Source organism: Notamacropus eugenii, chromosome 2, assembly GCF_028372415.1.
Source record: "Notamacropus eugenii isolate mMacEug1 chromosome 2, mMacEug1.pri_v2, whole genome shotgun sequence".
Lineage (NCBI taxonomy): Eukaryota > Metazoa > Chordata > Mammalia > Diprotodontia > Macropodidae > Notamacropus > Notamacropus eugenii.
The window spans coordinates 254865176-254888598 of NC_092873.1; the positions used below are offsets into that span (position 1 = coordinate 254865176).

The window sequence follows — 23423 nt, forward strand, 5'->3', positions numbered from 1 at the left end:
GGCTGACGTTTATTGCCTTTTGCTTTTATCCCAGTTACTTCCCATGCTCTTCCCCTTCTCAGTGGTCCGCTTTTTCACATCTGAGTCTTTGTAACAAAGATCAACATTTAAGCGAAACCAACTAACATAGTGGTCTATGCTGATACACACACACACACACACACACACACACACACACACACACACACACACACACACACACACACACACACTGCATTCCACCTCTGTATTCCCTCCTCTCTACTGAAGGGAGGAATTCATGCTTCCTTTGTATCTCCAGAGATCAATTTGTTCATTAAGATTCGTCAGTTTCTTCAATGTTACCTTTTACATCATGGACACTGCATACTATTCTCTTGGTTCTGTTTTCTTCAAGTGTCATCGCTTAATACAATTCTTCCCATATTTTCATGAACTGCACAATTATGTGCACAAACTATAATTTGTTTAGCCATTCCCTTACTGATGTGTCACCATTAAATCACTGACTTTTCCTACACTGAATTCACAAATCATGAAATGAATACTATTTTGAAAATAAGTTGTTTTGGGTTGATAAGACTTATATCTTCCAAAAGAGTATAAATTCCTTGGGGGGCAAGAACTGAGGCCTATACTTCTTTTATATTTCCCATAGTATCTGTCACAGTGATAGGTATACAGTAGATGCTCAATAAATACTTGTTGAAAGGGACTGAAATGAAAAAAATGGAGAGGAACACCCATCATTTTAAATGCATTATTGCATTTAATTATTTACATGTGGCAGCTGCTTGTTTGAACGAGAAGTAATAAAATAGATGATTGCTTTTTCTCCCCCTCCCCATACTCTCTGAATGCTTTCCCTCCAAGTGATGCTATTCTTTTTTGTTTTTAAAATGTCACTTGAGTGAAGGATTTATTTTGCCTAGTGACAGGCTCTTAGTTTATTAAAGCTGTATTTGATTTGTTAAAGAGATTATGGAGAAATATTCCTGCAGTGATTACAGCGTAGGATGTGCTGAGGTCCTTTTTGGGTTAGGACAACTTTGAGTGACTGTAAAATGGATCTCATTTAGTTTTTTTCTTTTGTCTTCCTCTTTCTCCCTTTGCAGAAACTTTTTGCTTGTGATTAAATGAGAAATTTTTTCCTTCAGGGACATATCGCCATCTGCTGTCTTGAGTGAACTGTGCAACCAGTCCTTTTTTTTTTCCTAATTGGGAATTTTGAGCAGATTTGGCTAGAGACCAAGGACATCCATTGCATAGATTTTTATAAAGTAGGGGTGAAAGAGAACCAGTGGATGTATTGGAGAGACCTCTAGATTTGTCATCAGGAAGACCTGAGCTCTACTCCTGCCTCTAGCTGTCACTAGCTAATTGTGTGATCCTAGGCAAATTGCTAAATTTCTTTTAACCTCAATTTTCTCCACTGTAAAATATGAATAACAATAGCACCCACTCTATTGTTGTCTGGAGGATCAAAGCAGACGATACATGTAAAGTGATTTACAAAGCATAACGGGCTACAACAATACTATCATTGCCCTGGATTAATTAACTAAAATAAGCTTTTTAAACACATCTTTCTTTAAGTATTATGACTCCATCAGACCAAATTTATTTATAATATCCAGCATTTAAGTTGTAAAGGCACATTTATATTTAGACAAAGAATTTCCAGACTTGTCCTTGTCAGCAGGTCCACAGACTATGTATTAGTGTATCAATGGAATCAATTAAATATGAGGAACCACTTATTAAATTTGAATACTTCATCACTGACTTAAAACACGATAGGTTCTGTATAGTGAAGCAGATAAAGATGTAGGCCTTGCATTCTGGGAAGCCAGATTCTAAAGAATATGACTTACAATAGAAAGGCCAATGTAGGCATGCTATAGAATTCATGAGAACAGCCTTAGAGGTAGTATCCCACACCAGGCATGGCATACAACTTCAGAAAATAGTTGTACACATGGTCTAAGGACTCCCAGGTAACCTGGAAGCTGCACGAGAGCACTGGAACAGGAAGTGGAACAGGAAAGGGTCTGTGTTTGTCCTTCTTGAAGAGGACTGAAGACATCACAAATGATGTCTTGATTTGTGCATAAATTGGATTTAAGCAAGACAGAATTGCACAAAGTCATCAGTCTCACTCTCTCTTCCAGAGTCATTAAAGGTAGGCAGGTGGTAGGACAAAAGTCAGGACATCCAATAACAGCCTGGGATGCAGTGGATGACCTTAGTGTCTTCAATGTCTGATCAAACTCTTAAGCATTTCACACACTACCTTCATGGTGATTGGAACAAATTACTCTCATCTGCTCATTTTGGTGCAGGAAGTCTTCACATGCTTGGAGTAGGCATCCGCCTAACTCACCGATGGTTTGGAGGCTGGTCCATTACCTTAAACCTGGTTTAGCTTGTTTGCCAAGGTGGTTTACTGGGGTGAGGCCAGTGCACATGCTACAGCCTCTTGGAGCCACAGGTGAGTGCCAGGTGGACACCAAAGGTGGATGAGCAGCCCTGAAAAGGCAAGCCTTCACATCAGAAGTGCTAGTTCTTCTTGAACACCCAATATACCCCATATAGGAAGGGGTCGGATAGGGAGAGAGGCAAGGAAGGTTAGACATCAGAGACAAGTTTTGCCTACTTCACAGTATTACCTAGGGCCAACCCTGGTCTCAGAAAAGAGATGGTGAGGAAGAGAATATCCAGGGACAGTTTTTTTTTTTGGGGGGGGTAGCAGGATGGTCTTCAGGTATTTTTCTGGGTTTGATAATTGATAAGTATGAAGAATCTAGCGGGTCAGATCAGTCCTTCCTAATGTATTTTCTAAGCTGAGTAAAAATAGTATCATGGTGGAGAAGTCTGCTCTGAGTTGGGGTTTATCATGGGTGTGCTCTAGCTAGCTTAAACAGAGTACATTGTTAATTTTTTTAGTGTGAGCATTTTCACCTTGAAAATCAGCATATGCTACAAATCTGGGCTAGATGGTCTGTTTTGTTAATTGTCTAGTCTTAAGAAAGTGATGAAGAAAATGTTAATAATGCAAATTAAACTTAAAAACATGTCTGGCATATATTTTTTTCCTGGAGAGCTGGCTAAATATTTATCAGCTCACTCCTGGGTGTATTGTAGAAATAGTAATAGTAGCTTCATTTCGATAGCACTTTAAGGTTCGCAAAGTGTGATGTATATACACACACAAACATTCATATACATACATGTGTATGTATACATTTGAATATGCATAGACACATGTATACACACAGGGTATACATATGTGTGTGTACACACACACACACACATACACTTATCATTTAATTCTTACAATAACTCTGAGATGGGTGCTACTCTTATTCTCACTTAAGAAATGTGGAGCTGGGACTAGGAGAGGTTAAGTCAGTAACCTAGGGTCACAAAGCTTTTAAGGATCTGAGGTAGGATTTGTCTCCTTGACTCCAACTCTCATAGTCTCCATTACATCACTTGGCATCTCTCAGGAAGGGAGCCACAGTCCAGAGGTGTACACACCCAACAAAAGCTTGCAGAATTTATCCCAGGCTATGTATTGAGAGTGAGAGTTAAAGGACAGAAGGAAGTAATCTGAAAGGTGAGGAAGTATTTCTGAATGGTAGAGGATCTTATGGCACACATCAGTCTGAGGAGAATTGGTATAAAGAGATCTCCAGTACTTCCCTAATTCTTTCCCTCTGTCCTTCCCTGCATTCTTCTGTACTTCCTACAATTCTTCATATTCTGGTTTCTAAAAGAATTCTTTCCGTGCATGATCTTTGCTTAGGAAGGGTACTGAGGGCTTCTTGACTTTTGACATTTTTTCTTTGTGACTGAGTAATAAGATAAGAAGGGTATACTTGGTCTTGAGGAAGATTTTGCACAGTAATTATACCTAATTCAGCTGCATATACTACCTGGGATGCTTAACCAGAGTAAAATGTTTAAGCACTGAATTTGTCTCTTAAAGCACAATTCTGTTGAAAGAAAAAAAGTGACTCAGGAGAAAGATTCCTAAAGAATCAAGATCCTTCATCTTGCTGATAACTGGCTAATAGTTCCCACACTCTGATACCCTGGGAACACTGAGGTGAGGGTTGGGCAGATGTTAGGACACAGTGACTGGTGGGGTGCAGAGACAGAGATCCCACATGAAGCAACAGATTCTCAGCGAGAAGAGGCACTGTTTTCCACCCTTTAAATAAGGTGGCTACTAGACCTCCTAGTTCCTCTTTGTGAAGTTGTATCAGTCATAATGGAAGAATTCATCCCTGGAGTGGGGTAGGTAGGAATGCCATAGTTCACAGGCAGTGCAAAGCACTGGGGAGAGCACTGGTTGGAAAGGCAAATTGTCTAAGCTCAGGTCCAATCTTTAACATTTATTAGCTTTATGACTATGAGTAGGACACAACCTCTCTGGATCTACAAAATGGGGAGAAGTGTGTTTGGATCAGGCTTGTGAGAAAAGTTTCCTAAGCTACAAAGTACTACAGAGATAGGAAATATTTTTATTCTTATTATCTTTTCTTGTCTCCTCTTCCTTCAAACTACCTAACAATAGTAAATTTTTTGTGCATATCAATGGAAACAAAATGCAGAAATGGTAACATCTTTAGAGTATTTCTTAGTCTTTCCAATTCTAGCAATTCAATTCTCCAATTCAACTAATAGCTATTATTATAGCTATTATGATTATAATTCACATTTCTGTAACACTCTATTTTGTAAAGTACTTCTTCCAACTCACTTGTCTAGCCTGGCCTAATTTAATTCTAGCCAAACTGAATGACTCCTGTTTTCTTTCCCCCTTCTTCCTGCTCCATGCCTCTACTCAAGCCATTTTTCATACCTGGAATAGATGAAAACCATTGCCTCCAGTCGACGATGTCCTTCTCATCCTTGTCCTTATCTTCAAGGCTGAGTTACCAAAATCAGCACCACACAAATCTTTCCTAATTCACTTTGTGTGAAATGGATCTCTCCCTGTTCAGATTTCCCTAAGTACTTTGCTAGGTTTTCTTCTTTCTGCTTATCTAACCCTCCTTTAAATCATAGTTATTTATTTACATAACTTCTTCAATTCTTTCCAATTAGACTATAAACCCCTTGGGAGAAGGGCTTTTGTTGCACCTGTATTTATGTCCCTAGCACCTAACATACGATTGGGCACATAATGGGTACTTATGAATGTTTCTCAAATGCATGGATTGCCAAAGACAATCATAATCCTTTTAACCATCACGTACATGGGACTTAGTCTCAATTTACTCACCTATTAAATTGAGAGAGGCAAACCTTGTCCTTAGGTCTTTTGGGGGAACGAATCCATTTTATTTGGTATTACAAGAACAAGTGTTTACTTATTAGAAAAAAAACCCACAAGAGGGAATACATGCAGGGAATCAGACTGTGGGGATGAAAACTCACTGGCTAGAACAAGTATAACCACATGGAATTGGACTCTTATTAGCCTGTGATGGATTGATCTTCTGTCACTGAATTCCCAAATTCCTTGCACAGTTTCAACTTAAAGCTTATCCAATTTTTTTAAACCCATTTTAAACCAATTTCTTTGTGGGCTTTTAAAAAATTACAACATTAATCACAAAGAACATTAAGCTTTTGGTCAAATAGCTTAAGTGATGTGAAAAGTTGATTGGGTCCCAGGAGGAATGAGGCTTCCTTGCCTGGACTCTGTGATATCAAAGAATTGAAATGGATCAGTGTTAAAAGGGAGGACCAATGGAGAGTAGTCAAGAATTACAATAAGGAAAAAAAAAAGCCCTGCAAGTGGATGGAATTGAAAGGAAAAAAAAGAGGGTGCTTTGTTAGTATGAGAGTTTCAGAACAGAACGAGGCCTATACAAGGCTCTGAGGCCCAAGGGAGGCTCTTATTATTTATGTGCCAGTCTTGTATAGTATTCTTCCTCTAAAGAGCTCAGTTGAATGAGTCTGTGCTCCTACAGCTACATAGGTTACCCACCCAGAGGTCGCTTAGAGACAATGTAAAACACAGCAAATCCTTGGTCCTCTTTCCAAATTGAATTAGGTCTTCTAAGGTTAGAATTAGTTTGATAAAACTGACTTCTGGCTGTCTCACTCCCTATTAGCTTGCTACTAGTGGTTGAAATATGGAACCCTTCACAAATTAACCTCATGGGGCCACCTTGAGAGGGAATAACAGAAAAAAAAAAGATTATTCATTTTTTCCTTCAGGAGACAGTCAACCAGACAGGGCTCCTGTATCAAGGTTATTGAGATAGAATTAGAAGTTGACCCTATGAACCTAGGCAGAGGAGAACATGTAGAGAGCCCAGCTCCAACTCTCTGTGATCTATCAAACTTCCTTAACTGTGTGGTATGTGGTTTGTCCTTCGTTCTCAAAGAGGACCATGACATCAGGAAGATGATGACATGACTTGTAATTGATTTAGATTTGAGTGAGGGAGGGCTGTGCAAAGTCAGCAACCTCATTTTCTCCTCCAGAGCCATCTGGGTCCAGTGGCCAGATATAGAGCAGGATGACTGGGGATGGCCCACTCTTAAATGATTAACCAAGGCCGAAATCACCTCTTCCTTCTCTAAACTCCTCTACCACATACTCTATAGAGACTGTGCTGCTGGGTTATCATAGAAGCAAAGTTTTAAACAAGTTTTTTCATCTCCACAATATCAAAACACATAATGACTGTTTTATATCCACCTTAGCTCCCTATTACTCCCAGGATCCAATATAAAATCCTCTGTTTGGCTTCCTGACCTGGTTCCTTCTCACCTTACTAGTCTTATGATACCCTACTCCAGGCCTTGCACTCTGGGATCCAGGGACACTGATGGTCTCCTTGCTGCTCCTTGAACATAACTGGCTGTACTCCCAGTGCCAGCAATGTTCTGCCTCCTTATGTCCAGTCTTTGGCTCCTATTAAGTCTCAGCTAAAGTCCTACCTTCTGCAAAAAGCCTTTTTCAATACTCTTTAATCCTTTCCTTAGGGCCAGCAGCTATGAGCACTGGGCCTAGAGTCAAGAAGACTCATCTTCTTGAGTTTGAATCCAGCCTCAGACACTTACTAAGTGTGTGACCCTGGGCAAGTCACTTAACCCTGTTTGCCTCAGTTTCCTCATCTGTAAAATGAGCTGGAAAAGGAAATGGTAAACCACTCCAGTGTCTTTGCCAAGAAAACCCCAAATAGGGTCATGAAGGGTCAGACAGGACATAACAACAGTCCTCTTGGATCTCTTCAGTTTATCCTGTTTTGTGGTATGCATATTATCTCCTTGATTAGACTGGGAGCTCCAGGATAGCAGGGACTGGTTTTTTAAAATGTTTAATTCTTTGTATCCTCAACATGTAGTACAGTACCTAACAATGACACAAAGGAAGCACTTAATAAAAAGTAAGTGACTGATTAGATTTTCATGTGGTTATATAAATCTAGATCACCATGAGGCATCAAATTTCTTAGGATCCAAGAACCCACAGGCATCACCCATAGGATTATAGGAAAGGGATATATGTTTCATATCACTACTTCAATAAAGTCATCTACCCCTGAGAAAAACAAAGTGAATACAAATAGCTATGAAATGATAATTCAGTGTTCCACCTCACAATTTCTTGCCAGTCAAACTGATGGATAGACCGAGATGTACTGAAAAAAATTCAGTTATGTTAGTGTTAGATAAACACATTCCCTAAAAGGCCTGTCTTAACAGCAATTTCTTTATTGACAGGCAGTTCCTAAAAGGATTCAAATACAAATTTTGGGGAGTCTCCATGACTATTTCTTAGTGGTTTATATAAAGCCAAAGAATAACTACAACGGCAGTGGTTTGGTCATTTTAAAGGCTGAATCTTTGCAGGGAAGAGCAATGAACAAGTACTTACCCCTTTTACATGCCTATTTAGAATCATGGAATCACAGATGGAAGGGCCTGTGCACATGTTCTAATTCAATTCCATCTTTGCAGAGGGGACAGAAGGGAGCTCTCAATAAGAAATCTACTTGTTTAAAAATCAATAGGGAAATTTCTTGCCTGTTTTACCCTGCAACAATGTTTGGCATGATTTCATATACATACATACACACATACATATGTATATATGTATACGTGCACACATACATAGATGTGTTTGTATGTATGTGTATATGTCTATGTCTATATATACACGTTTATATATATACATATATAATGGATATCATATTTCTTGTCTTCTCACTGCAGGGGGTTAACAGAAGGCATAGAATTTGGGACTGAAAATAAAAATTTTAAATTAATAAAATAAAAAATAATAAGGGAAGGGGAGGGGAAAAAGCTTTTAATAAGCACCTCCTATATGCCAGGATTGTGGTAAGTGTTTTATACATATTTCATTTGATCTCATTTAATTTACAAATAACTTACAACAATTTTATCTACAGGTAATAGATTTATTTAAAACTATTAAAACACTGAATTGTTGAAATATATTCACAGAAAATTTTGATGATAATATGTCCTCATACTTATATTAAAACTTCTCACACAATTGAAAATGGATCCCTGATTCTCTTTGTGATTCTGTTCCCTATTTTTTAAAAAAATGTCCTTAATGTGACAATTACTTTCAAGAACTCCCCTCAACTTCACCTCCCCTAAGAGAACCCTCCCTTGTAACATAAAATGCAAACTTCCAAATATTTAAAGAGACAAATCAACCTATCAGCTGTGCTGTAAGGTTTTTGTAACTTTCTGCTTCTACACCAGGAACAGGAACAATATTTCATCATCTTCTGGCTGTCATCAAGGCTGAGCTGTAGCAGGGATGATCAGGAGAACCCATGATATGCTAGATGGCCTAGGGCACTCCCTACATTTTGGTTCTTTGTTGAGGTGGCAAAGCAACTCTTGATTAGTTTCCAGTGATTGGGTAGTTTTCATGAAGATAACTGGTGATTGAGCACTGAGACAGGGATAGATTCTTGGAGGTGAAAACACCCCCTGTTTGAGAACTCTTCTTTTTGTCCTGTGGACTTCTAGAAGGTGTGTGTGTGTGTGTATGTGTGCATGTGTGTGCATGCAGGGCATGGAGAGTCTCTTCTTTCCCCCCCACTCCAGCAGCAGTGATGGATTGGTGACCTGAATCCTTGGCTATCAATCTTCTGCCATTTAGTTTCCTTTCCTGAGAACAGGGTAGCAACTAGAGACCCTGAGAAATGGTCATTTCCAATCTTGCTGGCTACCTCACAAGTGTAAGAAGAGTGTAAGTGTAAGAAGTGTAATCAGGACAACCTGCCTTTGGAAGCTGATTTGTATAAAGTAAGCTTCTTGGAGAAGATCCCTGACTGCTATGAATACTCTGCAGCCCAGCTGGTCAGGAGGTACAAATCTTACAAAATGCTCTGGCAGTGTAGATACCAGGTGAACGTGAAGCCTTTGTTGAGCATTCTCACAGAGCTGTCTTTACCTTTCAAAGAGAGTATAATGAATGCAATGGACAATTTGAGATGTTTTCTGTTTTCTGTACTTCATGCCTGTGAATCTTTTGCATTCCAAGTATTTCCTGTGGTTCAGGAATCAGGGGTTTCCTTGATCATCCTGTTATAGATTCTATTAATCTGGATTCTGATGTCTCAGTATATTTTTTCATGTTACTGCGTGGATTGAACAAATGGGTCTTTTGGGTTTTTTTCCCCCCATCTCTGCATTAGTTCACACTTGTCTTCTCAGATTTCTCTTTATTTGTTATATACGTCATTTCTTACAGTGTGATTTTATTCCATTACCTTCATATGCCATGTAACTTCAAAGCTTAATTAAAATTGCACTAAGATTTTGGGGACAACCTGTATAAAGGACATTCCTTTGTCTTTGACTTCCTTGAGGATGTGTGCCTGGGAGTGGCATCATTGGTTCAAATGGTATGAACAACTGAATATCTTTATTTTTGAATGATTCCAAATCATTTCACAGAATGCTCAAGCTACTTTCTCTTCTTTTTATTTTTGAAAAAAAATTTTTCTTCTTGCAATCATTTAGGTATCTTTTGATCTTATGATGAGGGGAAGAGGAGGAGGAAGGTTGAATCTGATGTTCAGAACTACTAATAACAAGAAGAAGAGGTTTTTTTCCCCTTTCTGTTTTTAAGATTACAAATGTTTTCCAGCAGAGGGAGTTTAAGTATGCCCTTCATGTATGTAGCATGCTAGCCCGAAATTTTTGGCATGCCAATGACCCATTTGTCATGAAAAGCTTTCTGAAAACACTGACAGCAGTACTTTGAAATTACAGATGTCTTATGCAGCCGTGAGTGATTTTTATGCACCAGACATTGGAAGGGAAGTAGATAAATTAGAAGTTCACTGGACTTGCAATATTTAATTTCATAGAAAGCCACAGGATGGGGTCCCTAGCAGCAAACTTTCTTGACCCTAACAGTGGAAATCTTCCTCTTGTGTGTAGTTGTTTGCAAGCTGCTTCCCTGATAAATGTACAGTCAGTTTCCTTAGAATGAACTTTATTTTGCAAAATTTCTCCTCTTCTTATTAAGGTTAAGAGAGAAATAGATGGTTCTAGAGCTGGAGAGCTGTGGCAGTACGACTACAACTATATCAACCCCCTCATTTTACAGATGAAGAATCTGAAGCCTGAGACAGGTTAAAAAACTTGCTGGAGGAGGTCACATAGCTAATAAATAGCAAAGCTAAGATTTGAACTCAGGCTCTCTGACTCCAAATCCAAACTTCTTTTTCTTATATCAAGTTGGGTATACCTAAGAAAAACCTTTTGCCATAATTAAAATTAATGAGGAAATGCAAATGTATTTTCAGTTCCCTAAGTCTTGCTTTTCATAATGAGTCTCAATCAACACTTTCATTATCTAAAGGTATTAATCAAGGTAAGAAGGCATTTGTTTAATAAACCAACAAGAGGAGAGATGTAAGCTTAGTGTAATTTATAATTTCCCAAGTACTTTTTGTTTTTTCAGATTTTCACTGTCATTCACAAACATGAATATTTTTTGTCTTGGAGCCTAAAGAAAGGATTTTCTCATGAAACTGGAACCAGAGTTTAAATTACTTTTATGTAGTGGATTATCTTTTCTTCCCCTCCCCCATCAATCCCTTCCTCCCTACAGACTTCTGTCCTGTCTCCTGATGTCCAGTATTCTCTTTCCCTATACCCTGTAAACAACTGAAATTCTATAGGTTGTTCTCTACCATGCTAGGTTGTCTTGCACCACTAGAACATAAAACAGCTGGTCTTGGTTCTGTAGCTTCCTGCCAACACTGGAATGGGGAGGGATTCCTGGGAAGGACTACGGAGATGGAGGAGACCAGTACATGCTATTCATGTAGTTTCTAGTTATTCTTTTTTTTCTTCCATCATCATTTATTTTGTTGTTCTCTTTTCCCCCCAATTAATTAATTTATTTGTTTTCAGTTTTCAACAATCACTTCCATATTTTCTCCCCTCTCTCTCCACAACAGCATGCAATCTTATATTGGTTCTATACATGCATTCCTATTACATACATTTTCACATTAGTCATGTTGCATAGAAGAATTAAAATGAATGGGAGAAACCTGAGAAAAACAAAATATAACAAGGGAGAAAATAGTCTGCTTCATTCTGCGTTCCAACTCCATAGTACTTTCTCTGGATGTGAATGGCATTTTGTATCATGAGTCCTTTGGAAATGTTTTAGGTCCTTGCATTGCTGTGAAGGACTAAGTCTACTAAAAACAGTCCTCGCACACTGTGGCTGCTACTGTGTATAATGATCTCCTGGCTCTGCTCACTTCACTCAGCATCAAGTCATATAAATCTTTCCAGGTTTTTCTGAAGTCTGTCTGTTCATCATTTCTTATGGCACAATAGTATTCCGTTGCATTCATATACCACAACTTGTTCAGCCATTCCCCAAATGATGGTCATCATTTCCTGACCACCACAAAAAGAGCCGCCATAAATATTTTTGTACATGTGGGTCCTTTTCCCATTTTTATGATCTCTTTGGGATACAGCCCCAGGAGCAGTATTGCTAGGTCAAAGTGTATGCAGGTTTTGTAGCCCTTTGGGCATAGTTCCAAGTTGTTCTCCTGAACGGTTGGATCAGCTCACAGCTCCACCAACAATGAATTAGTGTTTCAACTCTCCCACATCTTCTCCAACATTTATCATCTTCCTGTTTTGTCAGGTTAGCCAATCTGATAAGGTGTGATGTGGTATCTCAGAGTTGTTTTGATTTGTATCTCTCTAGTCAATAGTGATTTAGAGCATGTTTTCATATGACTATAGATAGCTTTAATTTCTTCCTCTTAAAACTGCCTGTTTATATCCTTTGACCTTTTATCAACTGGGGAATGGCTTTTATTTTTATAGATTGACTCAGTTATCTATATATTTTAGAAATGAGGCCTTTATAACAGAAGTAGTTATAAAGATTCTTTCCCAGTTTTCTGCTTTTCTCCTAATCTTGGTTGCATTGGCCTTGTTTGTGCAAAAACTTTTCAATTTGATATAATCAAAATTATCCATTTTGCATTTCATAATGTTCTCTATCTTTTGTTTGGCCATGAATTTCTCCATTCTCCATAAATCTGACAAATAAACTATTCCTTGCTCCCCTAAATTGTTTATAGTATCAGCTTTTATACCTTGATTGTGTACCTATTTGGATTTTATTCTGATATACAGTGTCAGACATTGGCCTATGCTCACACTATTTTACAGTTTTCCCAGCAATTTTTGTCAAACAGTGAGTTCTCATCCCAGAAGCTGGGGTCCTTGGGTTTATCAAACAGTAGACTGTTATATTTATTGACTACTGTGTCTTGTGTACCTAACTTATTCCACTGATCCATCCCTCTATTTCTCAGCCAGTACCAAGTGGTTTTAATGATTGCAGCTTTATAATATAAAATCTGGTACAGCTAGGCCATCTTCCCTAGTACATTTTTCATTAATTTCTTTGATATTCTGGACCTTTTGTTCCTCCAGATGAATTCTGATATTATTTTTTCTAGCTCTATAAAATGATTTTTTGGTAGTTGATTGGTATGGCATTGAATAAGTAAATTAATTTAGGTAGAATTGTCATTTTTATTATATTAGCTCAGCTTACCCACAAGCAACTGATGTTTTCCAGTTATTTGGATCTGACTTTATCTGCGTGAAAAGTGTTTTGTAATTGTGTTCACATAGTCCCTGGGTTTGTTTGGCAGGCAGACTCCCAAATATTTCATAGTGTCTACAGTAACTTTAAATGGGATTTCTCTTTCTGTTTCTAGTTATTCTTGACCACCATCAAACAACTATTTTGGTCTTGGTAGCTCCAATATCTACGATTTCTTTTAAATGCCTCTCCCACTCTTACCCAGGCTCTTGAAGCCTGTTTGAGAAATAGTGATTGTTTACTTGTATCTGTATTCTCAGTGCTGTTGAGTACTTATTAAGCATGTACTACTTAAGTCATTGGTACTTAAGCCCCTAAATACTTAAGCACTAAGCACCTAATAAGTATCTAGGTACTTGATATCAAGTACTTAAATATGAAGTACTTAATAAATGCTTTTAATTTCTTCATTCATTCATTCATTCATTCAGTACCTGGGCTGTTGCTCCTGAGGCTTGAAAGAGGGTGCTGCATTCCCCTTCATGGTACTCTTCTTTACAATCACGGCAGAAAACAAACTGAAATACAATACGTCTATGTTAAAGAGATGCCTGGTGGTTGTTTTTGGTTATAAAAGTTGTCAACTTACTGTCCCTCACTATTCACCACAATGGGTATTCTTCTAGATACTGTTTGATATACTAGATACTAGTGTGACTCTCCCAGACATTTTATTCCAGATCTGTTTTTTGCCAGTGGAGCTCAACAGAAAGCACACTTGTCTCTGGAGTCAGATGACTTGGGATCAAATACCACCTCAGCCACTTGCCTGCCTATGTGTTCTTAGGCAAGTCTCTCAGTCTCTCTTAGCCTTAGTTTCCTCACCTGCAAAATAGGAGGGTTGGACATCCTAGTTTCTTACCAGCTCTGGATCTATGATTCTAGGAACCTAAGCAAAATATAACTATTTTTTGTTGTTGTTGTTGTTCAGTCGTTTTTCAGTTGGGCCTGACTCTCTGTGACTCCATTTGAGGTTTTCTGAGCAAAGATACTGTAGTGGTTTGCCATTTCCTTCTCCAGCTCATTTGACAGATAAGGAAACTGAAGCAAACAGGTTTAAGTGACTTACCCAGGGTCACACAGTGAGTGTTTGAGGTCAGATCTGAACTCAGGTCTTCTTGACTCCGTGCCTGGTGCTCTATCCTCTACACCACCTACCTGCCCACCTATATTGCTCTACTAATAAAAAATAGAAACCATTTGATGTGCCCATCTAACATTTATAGAGAGAGAGCATCACTACATTGGATGACAGAATTAGAGTGGAAAGCGAGTCCCACTTCTTCTATCTCTCTCTTTGTTTTAAACAGATGATGAAACAGACCCAGAGAATTTGTTACTGGCTCAATATTATGCAAGTTGTAATTAGCAGACCCTTTGCTGACTACATCCTCTGACTCAAAATCTGTGCTCCTGACATTTGATTAACCTCTCTGACTTCCCTCTGAAAAGTGAGCATGCCTCTGAAAACATCTATAGACTGAAATGAACTAATAAAAGTAAATTAATAAAGAAGTAAAATAATATCGTACCTCCCAATGTACTTTTATAAACAGTATATAAGTTGATGCATACAATGATATTATCAATAGATAACTGTTGCTACTTGAGGAGGAGAAACTGGAGCTAATGCATGCAGACAGACAGGTGCAACAGTGGACAGAGCACCAGGCCTGCAGTTGGGAGGACTCATCCATCTTTTGAGCTCAAATCCAATTTTATTCACTTATTAGCTGTGTGACTCTGGGCAAGTCATTTAACCTTGTTTGCCTCTGTTTCCTCATCTGTAAAATGAGCTGGATACTCCAGTGTCTTTGCCAAGAAAACCCCAAACAGGGTCAGGAAGAATTAATTGGACATGCCTGAAAACAACTAAACAACAAGGTTAGGCAAAGTAAGTGGTAGTATTGGGACTAGGATCTAGGTCTACTGAGTCCTAGTTTTTCCATTACACCTGGCTAATGTCAGGACATTTACTCAGGCATTCATGGACCAAAGGAATGAAAATCAACAAATAATTTTTCTTTCTCCTTTTTATTTTATTTTTTATCTTCTGGAGGCAATCAGGTTAAGTGACTTGCCCAGGGTTACACAGCTAGTAAGTGTCTGAGGTTGGATTTGAATTCTTTCTTCTTTTTAAAATGATGAGCATAATTTTATCATGATAGATATCTCCCAGTCAGGAGCCCCCTATATCAGTGAAGACTGGTATCTACTATAACCTTGCTGTAGAGAGTTTCCTGAAACACTGAGAAGTTAAGTGACTTGTCCACAGTCACCCAGCCAAGAGATATCAAAGACAGAATGTGAACCCAGGTCTCCGTGATTCTAGAGCCAGCTTTCCAGTTACCGTGCTGCATTATTTTTGGACAGGGTCAAGCACAAATAAGTGGAAAATAAGCAAAGACCGAGAGGTCATTTATCCAAAGTTATAAAGCTAGTTAGTGGCAGAGTTGGGACTATTATCACAAGTAATCCATCTGAAAAAGACACTCATATAAGGGAGACTTGGACCTCTAATGGAGGAATTAGGGAGTAGAGGTACTTTATCAGCTGAGTATTACAGGTATAAATAGCAAAAGAACTGGAAATATGATTTTTAAATAGTATTTTATTCTTTCCAATTATATGTAAAGTCAATTTTTAACATGCATTTAAAAAAACTGAAAGTCAATTTTTCTCCCTTTCTTTCCTCTCCTCTCCCCAAGATGGTAGGCAATCCAACATAGTTTATGTAATCATCTAAAAACATTGGAAATGTGATTTAGGTACCTCCTCAACCTTTCCCTGTTGGTGATACCTACCATCTGATCATCTGGGCCCTGTGGATTAACTGGAAGATTCAATAAGGTTCATGGATATATTCAGTAAGTCAGGGCAGAGGGAAGGGACAGAGACGGGGACTTTTGGTCTTTGTTCCTGTTACACACAGTAGAGCATGAGCCTTTCAACTCTGTGGATATGGCTAACCTATAACTGTTAATGAAATCATCCTTGGAAATAAATACACAATCCTAAGAACAAATGAATATAAGAAATTCATGGAAACATGGGAAAACTTGTATGAAATGATGCATGCAAGGTAAATAAATGAAAAGAACATTCAAATGAAGTCAACTAGGAGTAATTATAATGACCACCACTGGTATATGAGACCAGGTAATGAAACATCCCTCTTTCTCCTCAGAGAAGTGGGAGGTGACAGCCCAGAAGGGTTTGTCTGTCTCTGCAACACATGTAACATCACCGTTATATATTTTCAGTTCATAAAGTGATTCTAGAATGTTAGAGCTAGAAGATACCACCTTCAATATGGAGCCTTCCCTGATCTACAGGGTGAGGAGTTCTATCTGGAAATGACTATGATGTTAAAATAAGAGTTAGCTTAAAAATGTCTTTTCAAAAGAAAGAACTTGAAAACAAAACAAAAAAGAGATAAAATATAAACATGTAACTAGCTTGCTATCCTATAGAAACAGTTAACATATACCCATGTGTGCTATGATTTTTTTTCCTCCTGGTATGCAATACTGATACCAATAATAACTATAGTAATTATTATTATAATAGCTAGCATTTATATAGCACCTACTCCGAGCCAGACACTGTGCTAAGTGCTTTATAAATATTATTTCAATTCAATAAATATTTAGTAAGTATTTACTATGTGCCAGGAACCATACCAAGTGGTGGGGACACCTGAATAAAGATCATTCCTATACAGTATACCTGAGATATAGTCATAAAACTTTTGCTTAGAGACTCTCTAGGGAACTCATTATTCTACTTATGGATAGTTTTAATTGTTAGGAAGCTTTCTCTTAAATCAAGCCCAAATTTGCCCCTCTGCAACTCGAAGCATCCTTCCTTGTTTTCACCTCTAGAGTCAAGCAGAACAAATATAATCCTTCCATGTGAGAGGCCTTCAAAACTCAGAATGTGCCTTGCAGAAGGTTTTCTTTCTCCCATTCAACCATTCCCAGTGTCTTCAATTGATCCCTATCTAGGAAAGATTTCAAGGTCCAGATACCCTCCAGTTTATGGATGTCCTTCCAGTGGCTAGAACTGAATATGCTGTTCCAGATGTGGTCACACTGAGTTTCTCAATTCTTAAAAATCAAATTGGAAAATCCATCTAGTCTCTCTATGTACTAAGCACCAAGCAGAAAGATAAGGTCTCATTTTGGAGGTAAATGCCACAACCTCTTTAGCAGCCATAGAAAATCAATGGGGAGTAGGAGAAAAGGCAGCCGACTCCAAGAGAGACTGGGGGGTCTCCCAATGTGTGGCCTCAGGCAATTCAATTAACCTCCCTGACCTTCAGTTTCCTCATTTATAAAAGAAAAGTGTTGGACTAAATGACTCATGTCTGGAATGTATTCTCCTCTCTGCCTCTTGGAATTCCTCTGCTTCATTCATGTGCCACTGTCTATAGTAAGCTGTTCCTGGACCATGTAGTTGTGAATGCTTTCTGTCTCTTCAGATCAGCACATACTTGTGTACATGCTATACACCCCTCGTACAAGAGAAGCTCCCTGAAGACAAGGCTACAGAAACAAAACAAAATAAAAAGGCAGAGCTTACATGCACTGACCATTTAACTAATGATTATTGGATCAAATAATCAACAAGCATGTAGTAATAATTAATTATTAATTATTATAATTTTTCTAGGTATGGGGTATAGTGTTAATGGGGAAATACATAGGCAAAATTCAACTGTCCTTGACCTTAAGGGATTTATATTCTAACAGGGAGACAATGTTACCATATATAAGTATATAAATGACACACACCTAATGATTACAAGGCGGTTTGAGGATGGAGTGTGATAGCAGTGGAGGGAGGGGTGTAGATCACTATGGGTGTAGCTCCATATTGAAGGTGGTATCTTCTAGCTCTAACATTCTAGAATCACTTTATGAACTGAAAATATTTATAGATTGTATCCTGAGCTGTAAAATGAGGATAATAGCACCTACCCCAGAGGGTTACTGTGAGGACCAGTTAGATAGGCAATGAACAATCATTTATTAAGTAATTACAGGTGGCACAATGAGTAAGAGTTCTGGACTTGGAGTCAGTAAGAGCTGAGATCAAATCCAACCTCATATACATAATAATGATAGCTAGTCTTTATGTAGTATCTGCTATGTGCCAGGCACTGGGCTGAGCACTTTACAATCCTTATAACAACCCTGTTGTACAGATAAGGAAACTCAGACAAATAGGTCAAGTGATTTTCCCACAGTCATAAAGCTAGTAAATATCTGAGACTGGATTTGAACTTGGGTCTTCCCGACTCCAGCACTCTTTCCACTGTTCCACCTGGATGTTTTAAGCCTAACAGACCACCTGACCGTCAGTCACTTAACCTGTTTGCCTCAGTTTCCTCATCTGTAAAATAGGGATAATAACAGCACCTACAGAGTCGTTGTGAGGATCCAATGAGATAACATATGTACGGTGCTTTGCAACCTGAAATCACTATCTAAATGTTATTGATGATAATTTTCATTACTGCTGTTCTTATTTTTATTCTTATTGTTATTATTTTATTATATGCCAGACATAATGCTAAGAACTTGGAATACAAAGAAAGAGAAAGACTGTTCCTGACTTCAAGTAGTTCCCATTCAAATGGGAGAGACAGCTGTAAGTAATTAGAAGGTCATTTCAGAGAGGAAAATACTAGTAGTATGTGTGTATCTGTGTATATTGTGGAGGGCAGGGTACAAGGATTGGGAAAGGCCTCCTGAAGGTGAGATCGGAGCTGAGTCTTGAATAAAATCTAGGAAACTAAAGGTTAGAAAGGAGGGGACAGTGTCTCCCAGGCACTGAGAAAAAGCAAGTGTTATTTGCAAGGATCAGCAACCTAGCAGGAGCAACTAGACTGTAAATGGCAGCTAGGTGGCGCCATAATGCATAGAGTGGCAGGTCTGAAACCAGGAGTTCAAATCCAACCTCAGTGCCCCTAGGTCACTGTGTGACCCTGGGCAAGTCACTTAACCCTATCTGCCTCAGTTTCCTCAACTGTGAAATAAGCTGGAGAAGGGAACCACTCCACTATTTTTGCCAAGAAAACCTCAAAAGAGAGAGTGAGACACAACTGAAAAATGACTGAACAACAAATGAAAGGTTAGAGAGGCCAAGAGTCTCATGGAGAGTCAGACACAACTGAACAACAATTGAGAGGCTGGCAGTGCCCTAGGCAATAACAGGAACGTACAGAAAGGAAGGGGAGTAGGCTATGCCTTTGAGGAGAAAGAGAGAGTTCTGTTTTGGGCACGTTGAGTTTGACACGCCTATGGGATAGTCAGTTCGAGATGTCTGAATGTCAGTTAGTGATGTGGAACTGTATCTCAGGAGAGGCACTGGAGTTCAATATAGTCATCTGGGAATCATTTGAATAGAAGTAGTAACTGAGCCTCCGGGAGCTGATGATATAACCAAATGAAACTTTATAGAGCAAAGAAACGAAAAAGAGAGAGAGAGAATGTCTAGGATAGAGCTCGGAGGGAACACATGATAAGTGATAAGACTGATAAAGAGCCAGCATAAGAAAGAAGAGTCCTCTCTACACAGGAGACTATCCAGAGGAGAGAGCCGTGTCACCAAAACCCAAAAAAGACCAATTGTCCAGGAGAGGAGCATAAGTGATGGTTTCAAAGGTTTCCAAAAAGTCAAGAAGGATGAGGATTGAGAAAAAGACGTCAGATTTGGCAATTAAGAAAGTATCCACAACTCTGGTGAAAGCTGTTGCAAGTTGAATGGATGAGGCTGGAAGCTAGAATGTAGAGGTTTTAGAATCAAGTAAGAGCAGAGGGAGTAGAGGCACTCAGTATAAATGGCTTTTTAAAAACATCTAGTTGAGAAGGAAAGATAAAAACAGTAGAAAGCAGTTATAGTAGAATCAAGTGAGTTTGGTTTTTAAAAATTTTTTTTAATGAATGGGGAAGACAAGAGAGAGGGGGAGAATGAAGATGAGTGAGAGGGGGATAATCAAATCTGCTAGAGAAGATGAAGACAGGATAGGATCAAGGGTGCATGGAGAAGGCTTTGGGAGGCAGAAAGGTCAACTCTTCATCAGAGACTGGAGCAAACAAGGGACGGCAGGGGAAGATATCTGAGAGATGCAGATTGAAAAGGAGGAGACTAGACAGAGATCTAGGTGAACAGCTTCAATTGTTTTCATGAACTATATGTGGTGAGGTCTTCAACCAAGGCTGAGAGGAGGATGTTCTGTGGGAGATGTAAAGAGAGATGAAAAGATTTGAAGCAGCATTGTGAAGAACTTTTCAGAAAGTAGAATAGTTGTTTTGTTGAAGTAAGGACTAAGATGAGAATGTATGACATTATATATGTGTCTCTCTGTCTCTCTCTCTATATCACTTTATAAAGATCAAAAAGAAATGTACTTGTTTTTCTTCGTTTATTTTTTAACTCGGTCAGACCAGAGTCCTAGTGAGGAAATTTCCTTTATTAATACAATTGTTCTGTAATTTATAGTTTTGGAAATTTGCCCATGGGCACTGAAAGGTTAAGTGATCTGCTCTGTATTACACAGAGAAGACGTGTCACAGATGGGACTTAAAATTCCTCCTGACGCTGAGCTTAGCCCTTTATCCACAAGGCATCTCTGTCTGTGATAGAAATGTTACCTACTATTGTCATGATTACTCCATATTATCATTCCTTTTGATATCTTATGGAATGAACTGGATTTTGCCATATCTGAAGGGGTATGAAGGTTTAACTTGTGAAATTATATGGGGGAAGCTGCCATTGTGAGTATGTATACACACACACACACACACACACACACACACACACACACACACCCCACCACAACCACCAGCATCATCACTAGGACATTATAGTCTCTGACCACTTTCTTCTTTCTACAAGCATTCCATCTGAGCTTTAACATAAAGGGCAAGCTGAGTTCTAGGTAAATGTCTCTAAGGCATTCTAGATACCAGCCTTATAGATAACGTGTGAGCTTCGGCAAAGCCTTCATCAAGATTTCATATGCCATCATCTTTTTAATGAATGTAGACAGTATATTTCGAACCACTGTGAATAACTCTATAGATGATTTCACACCACTGCTTTCGATGGAAGCAAGTCTGATCCATTGATATGACAGAAAAAACTCTTCACATCTTATTAGCTAGTGGATGAGATATAAAATCAGTTTCATGGTAGAAGAACACTCTGGAGGTTGATCACTTTGTCAGAATAAATAGGCCTTCCCTGACATAAATACATTAAATTTCCTTTCGCACCAGTATTATGGAGAATGGACTATAAGGAAATAACAAAAGGAGGAGCCATAGTAAAATTAAAACCATAGTACCTGGCACATAGTGAATGCTTAATCAATTCTTACTGGTTCTCTCTATCATTTATCCATCTGTCTTTCTACCTGTTGATTGATCGATCAATTCATTGATCATCTGATCTATTTAGTTAAACCCCCCAATAGTTAACTATGGCAACTCTGCAGTTAACCCATTTTAACGACTTTATAATTAATCTATTGCCATTCTGCTTCCTATAAAAATATCTATTACAACTGAGATTACAAAATTATTAAAACTAAGTTAATTCATTTAGTGCACATTTTTAAATCAAGGAGCCCCAAGTTGTTTTATGAATATACCAAATGTTAACAGTAGTAAAACATAATTTCCTTCATTTATAATCATACAAAGGTGAGGGTTTAATGATTTGACCAAATTATTACTAATTTTCAAGCAGTATTCATATTTTACCAGCAGCTAGGTGGCACAGTGGTTAGACCACTGGTCTTGGAATGAGGAAGACTCATTTTCATGAGTTCAAATCTGGCTTCAGACACATACTAGCTGTGTGACCCTGGGCAAGTCACTTAACCCTATTTGCCTCAGTTCTTCATCTGTAAAGTGAGCTAGAGAAGGAATCATTCCAATGTCTTTACCAAGAAAACCCCAAAATGGGTCAAAGAAAGTCAGAAATGACTTAACATTTATATTTTGTTATTAATATCTCTTTTGAGTCTGCTTTTAGGGTTAATGAAAATCTTGAATTAATTAAACTAAAGCAATACAGATGACATAAATGCAATATATTAAATTTATATTTCACATTTTAGTTTCAACATTTTCTCATGTATTTTAAGATGAAATTTTAAAAGTTTCTGGGCAAGAAATTGTTTTTCTTTTCCCCACACCTGCAAATACGCAGTAGCTATATACATCAGCTATGTACTGCTCTGGATGTAAAAGGACCTCAGTGGAAGTTGATCCAATCTATAGGCTGGCCCCATTGTGCATGGATTCAAACTTGAATTTATGTCCACAAATAGAAAATAATTCTTAGTGAATTTAGCAACTAGGCCCATATTTGGAGTTTATTATAAAAAGGAATCTTTTGTAAATGTAGAACTGGAAGGGACATCTAATCCAATTCCTTTATTTTGTCAATGAGGAAACTGAGGACCAGAGAAGCTGTGACATGCCAAGAGTCATGTGGGTAAGTAAACATCAGACGCAGGATTTGAACCTGGTCCAAAGCCTGTGTTCTTTCTACCACCCTCAAGTTAGATCCTGTGTATTGGAGATGTTTATCATTATGTGAAAATGCTGAATGAGACCAGTCCTTGCTAAGACATGGAAACCTGATGCAAGTCTTATGTTTGTGGGTATATCCAGGGCGGAAAGGAAGATTGACACCAAATTATTTGTTCACATACACAATCATCAGCATCAGTATCACATCAAAAAATAAATGAAAACCATTTATAAATAAATGAAAACCCCAGTATAGGGACCTTGAATATAATAAGGCTTGAAAACTGCTTGTTAAATTAAATAAGCCTGTATTTATAAGTCAGTTTTGCTTTATGCCACCTAAAATTTCACCCATCTGTTCAGATGACTAATTATAGCTCCTATTTATTTATTTAGCATGTGACTAATATTTTTACTTTTTAATTAAAGTTTTCTTATTACGAAATTAATAAACCCCAACAATTTGCCAAACAATGATTTGGGAAGACAGACAATAAACAAACACGAACATTTCAATAAACACAGACAAACAGAAGCGATGACTGCAATATGAAACTTACGACCTGTTATGTACAGTTTATTTTAAGTGTATATTAAATTTAACACAATGGTAGTAAAACTGCCCTGCTTTCCTGTATTTCTTGCTGAATTTCTACTTTCTTCTGGGTATTTTTATAATGTTTCAGTGACAATCTTTTCTTCCTTTTCTTGCA

At 38.1% G+C, this 23423-nt stretch overlaps 1 protein-coding gene across 2 annotated transcripts in view; it reads right to left on the bottom strand.

The window, feature by feature from the left end:
* PRKN (parkin RBR E3 ubiquitin protein ligase) overlaps nt 1-23423 on the bottom strand; it is a 1884374-nt gene that overhangs the window by 15158 nt on the left and 1845793 nt on the right. For both annotated transcript variants that reach the window (XM_072637710.1, XM_072637711.1), the window contains one exon: nt 13591-13674. In XM_072637710.1, coding sequence (XP_072493811.1) covers nt 13591-13674 — 84 coding nt within the window. The remainder of the gene's footprint in view (nt 1-13590; nt 13675-23423) is intronic.